At 53.8% G+C, this 4,581-nt stretch overlaps 1 protein-coding gene across 1 annotated transcript in view; it reads left to right on the top strand.

The window, feature by feature from the left end:
* Positions 1-4,070, top strand: part of PLLP (plasmolipin) — a 35,242-nt gene extending 31,172 nt beyond the window's left edge. The window contains exons 3-4 of the mRNA XM_032157433.2: positions 1,567-1,689; positions 3,124-4,070. Of these exons, the coding sequence (XP_032013324.1) occupies positions 1,567-1,689; positions 3,124-3,240 (240 nt within the window). The 3' untranslated portion in view covers positions 3,241-4,070. The remainder of the gene's footprint in view (positions 1-1,566; positions 1,690-3,123) is intronic.
* Positions 4,071-4,581: the final 511 nt, after the last annotated feature.

The raw sequence follows: 4,581 nt of genomic DNA, 5'->3' as shown, positions 1-4,581 counted from the left end.
AGGCGCTCCTCACTTCCCAGATGGGGAGGCCGGGTAGAGGGGCGGCCAGGCAGAGATGCTCCCTACCTCCCAGACGGGGCGGCGGCCGGGCAGGGGCTGCAATCCCAGCATCCTGGTAGGCCAAGGCAGGCGGCTGGGAGGTGGAGGCTGCCGCGAGCCCAGACCCCGCCACTGCACTCCAGCCCGGGCAACACCGAGCACCGGGTGAGCGAGACTCCGTCTGCAGTCCCAGCACCTTGGGAGGCCGAGGCGGGCAGAGCGTTAGGGGTCAGGAGCTGGCGACCAGCGTGGCCAAGATGGCGAACGCGCGCCGGCAGCCAAGGGAGAAAAAAGAGGCAGCGGTGGCGCGCGCCGGTAGTCCCAGGCAGTCCGCGGTGCGGGGCAGCAGCGAGACGAGGAGATTGCAGCCCGGGCCACAGAGGGAAAGGGAAGGGAGGGAGGGAGGAAGGAAGGAAGGAAGGAAGGAAGGCAAGAATTTTTTAATAAGAAATTTTTACATGAAGTCTTCAGGTTTTCATGAAATTTAATTTTATAAGGTTGGTAATTTTTTAAAAGTATATTGGACAAACTGAATGAATGTTTGAGGACTATGCGTTTGAAGACTGTGAATGGGCTCCTGGGGTCAAGCGTTTGGGATGAGGGACTGGGGCCTGGTTGTCAGCAGAGGGCCCCTTCCTGCCAGTCTGGTTCCGTATCCAGCTTGAAATATCTGGTCCTCCTGGTCCTGACCCTGGCATTTGCTTAGAGCCTTGAGCTTAGGATGTAGCCGAAAGGGAGACTAAGATTCTTCCCCCTGAAGGCAGAGAGGGATATGAGGCCCAGCCCAGGACTGGCCACAGAGCCAAACCTTGCAGTGGTACCAGGGATGGCCTGGGCTTGGCACTGGGCTGCACTTGGAGGAGTGGCCTGTGTTTCTTTAGCTGGTATAAAGAGATGGGTCATGGATTGGCCTCTTTCTGTGAGGAATGGGTCTGGCACTGCCCCTACCCCATCACTGAGGCCCTCCTGTCATTCCCCTCCCCCAGCCTCAGATGTGTTCATGCTCCCTGCTCAGCAGGCTTCCTGGGGACCAGGGCCTCATGGGCTGACCCCCTGGCAACTGTGGCCTCTTGAGGCGCTGTCGGTGGGAAAGACCCAGGTGTTTGCATCCCCATCCAATGGCTACTCAAGGAGTATGCCAGTGGGAACCAAGAGGCCCCAACCGTTGGTCTCCTTGTGTGTCTTTTTTTTTGATACAGGATCTCACTCTGTCACCCAGGCTGGAGTGCAGTGGTGTGATCATGGCTCACTGCAGCCTCAACCTCCTGGCGCCAGGTGATCCTCCCATCTCAGCCTCCCAAGTAGCTGAGATCACAGGCATGGCCACCATGCCTGGCTAACTTTTTTATTTTTGTAGAGATGGGGCCTACCTATGTTCCCCAGGCTGGTCTCTAACTCCTGGGCTCAAGCAATCTTTCCACTTCAGCCCCCCAAAGTGCTGGGATTACAGGTGTAAACCACCGTGCCCAGCCTCTCTTTGTGTCTTAAGCCTTTTCTCTCCCCACTCCCTACCCCCATGTCCTGCAGTTAATGATCTTTAACATCAGCGCCACTGTTCTCTACATCACCGCCTTCATCGCCTGCTCTGCGGCGGTTGACCTGACATCCCTGAGGGGCACCCGGCCGTATAACCAGCGTGCAGCTGCCTCGGTGAGTCTGCTTCCCAGGCTCCCTCGGTGGTCTGCAGGGTCTCGGCCCCAGGACTCGCACTGCTCGCTTGGTCTGAGGCCAGGCACCTGCCACCTCCTGAGGAGTTGTCACCTGAACACTCAGTAGGTCTTAGAGGGGAGCTGGGCTGCCTCCAAGTTTCCATAATTAACAGTGGGGAGTGGTGTGTGGTGGGCAATGGAAGTTTTGGGTTAACTATTTTTTTTTTTTTTGAGATGGAGTCTTGCTCTGTTGCCCAGGCTGGAGTGCAGTGACGCGATCTGGGCTCACTGCAACCTCTGCCTCTTGGGTTTAAGTGATTCTCCTGACTCAGCCTCCCAAGTAGCTGGGACTACAGGTGTGTGCTGCCACACCAGCTAATTTTTTTGTATTTTGTATTTTTTTTTTGGAGATGGGAGTCTACACCTGGCTAATTTTTGTATTTTTAGTAGAGATGGAGTTTCACCATGTTGGCCAGGCTGGTCTTTTGAACTCCTGTCCTCAGGTGATCCACTCACCTCAGCCTGTTAAAGTGCTGGGATTACAGGTGTAAGCCACCATGCCCGGCCTGGGTTAACTATTGAACCTTGTTGTAAATCAGCTGTGCCACACTGACTTAGGGTCACGTGCCCCCTTGGAGAATGTGAAAAACATGCTCTTCCACTGACAAGTGCACGTGCAAAAACCTTTTGGTTTAAACCATTCTGGGAGATTCATAGGCTCTCCCATGAAACCCAAACTCCGGGCCCACGTCAGGTGGCCAGTGAAATGGCTGCAGTCCCTTCCATGCCTGTCACCCTTCACACCACCAGGCCATGCACACCATCTCCTCCCAGGATCCTGCAGCACCCACAGTGAGGGGAGAGGAAGGGACTACGAGTCCCTTTTGACAGACAGGAGGCTCCCACTCAGAGAGGTTGGACGCTGGGCCTGGAGCCACAGCCAAGCCCAGGGGAGGGCAGGGCCTCGATCGGCATGCATTTGGTTCCTTACTCTTCCTGATGAGGGCAGTTTTGAAATTAGCAAATTCAGTGAGGGGGACAGAGATGGGGAGCTTCTGAATGTGGCTGCAGGTGTTAGTATAGAGGCATGAACTGGTTCTAGGAAATTCCTAGGGTGGCCTTTGAATGTTGTCTTTTTAGAACTAAATCCTTGCTAGGTGTCCCCTGTGTCACTCTTATCTTCTCCTTCATTGCCCTTATCACAATCTGACAGGCCCCGCCTGTGGTTCTTAGCTGTTTCCCGTGCTTAGAAGGTAATGTTGGCATCCCAGGACCCTGGTGCTCATCATCTCCACCATAAACAGCTGTGAAATGCACCGGGCTAAATGTGAGATGGTGCGGCTGCTACAACCCCTCCTGCCTGGCCTGAGATCTGGTTGGAACTTATGTCACTGTCACCCTCTCGGTCCTTAAGCCCTTCTCACCTCTCTTTCAGTTCTTTGCGTGTTTGGTGATGATCGCCTATGGAGTGAGTGCCTTCTTCAGCTACCAGGCCTGGCGAGGAGTAGGCAGCAATGCAGCCACCAGTCAGATGGCTGGCGGCTATGCCTAAACCACCTGTGCCACGGCCCCCTCTGGGGCTGAAGCCGCCGCTGGGTCACAGAGCAGGGTCGCCCTGCAAGCCCGAAGCTGGGGAGCCCTGCGCGGAGTCAGCCCGACAGGGACTGCATTTGCTCCTCTCTGCCCATCAGACACAAGCTCTCACAGCGCTAAGGAAGCAGGCCCAGGCTGGCAGGCACCTCGGCTTGCAGGAGGCCAACCGCTGAGACCTCCTCTCCATCCTCCTTATTCAGTGGAAGGTGACGGGGGATCTGAGGCTGTGTCTCTGCCTTGTCTTTAGAGGACTTCAGCGTCCAAGACTGGGGCCCACCCTTCTCACCAGCACTAAATGCACTAACAAGGACTCCACACCTGCAGCCCCAGACCCGCCGTAGTATAAGCCTAACAAGCAACATGTAGCACCTTAGTCTTTGTTCCAGGAGAGCTGAGCAAGCTCGTGAAACCACTCTCCTTTTTTTAAACACCGTTTCGACCAACCTCTCCCTGGAGCCAACCTGTAAAAAGTGGGTTATGATTGTTGACAGCATGGTCTTCCCTCCCTGCATTTCAGACATACCAGTTACTGAAAGCAAATCAGTTTTAAGTGATTTCTCAATGCTGAAAAGCCTGTCCAGGTTTCCTTCCCTTTCCCAAGCCTCTCTCTGTAATACTTCCTTTGGGCGAAGCTAACATCAGTGCCGACTGCCTCCCCGACCTTGCTGACTAGGCACACGGGACGCGAAGGAGGGAGGGATGCAAGGCCTTGCCTGGCGAGTTGTCATGTGGTTGGTGGTGACTGTTTTATTTTATTTTTTTTAATAAAAATAAATATGAGAGAAATTATTTGGACAAGACGTTGGCGAATCACTTTTGCAGGTGCTTGTAACCTCCAGGAGACCTCAGCTTGACTGTAGAAGATGCCTGCTATAGGGCAGTTCACGTTCTGGAGTCGTTCAGCAACACCTGCCGACCCTTTGACCAGAGGAAGGCTGCCTATACTTCCTGCTTGCTGGGTCTGGAACAGTCCTGGTTTATGCTGTTTGTGCTGGCATAAGTAGAATAGCACGGACTTTTATTCTCACAGGTGACTCAGTTTGACAATAACTTAGTCACCCTTGCTTTGGGCAGGTTAGATGAGCTTACTGAATGAGAGATTTCAACAATATCATCTACCTTGAAAGTCTGTGGAGCTTGGAGGTCATATAATCAAGGCGGCTGGCCATGCTGCCTGCTCAGAGCTGGTAGAGACAGCAGAGGAAATTCTGCAGCTGAGTATTCCTGAGCTTATTTTTCCAACACCACAGAGCAATGTTCTCTAAACAATAAGGTAAAAGCATTTCTAGGTACCCTCTGT

Source organism: Hylobates moloch, unplaced genomic scaffold, assembly GCF_009828535.3.
Source record: "Hylobates moloch isolate HMO894 unplaced genomic scaffold, HMol_V3 SCAFFOLD_6, whole genome shotgun sequence".
In the NCBI taxonomy this organism is placed as follows: domain Eukaryota; kingdom Metazoa; phylum Chordata; class Mammalia; order Primates; family Hylobatidae; genus Hylobates; species Hylobates moloch.
Note: the sequence above shows the minus strand (reverse complement) of the source record. Positions and strands in the feature narration are given on the sequence as shown.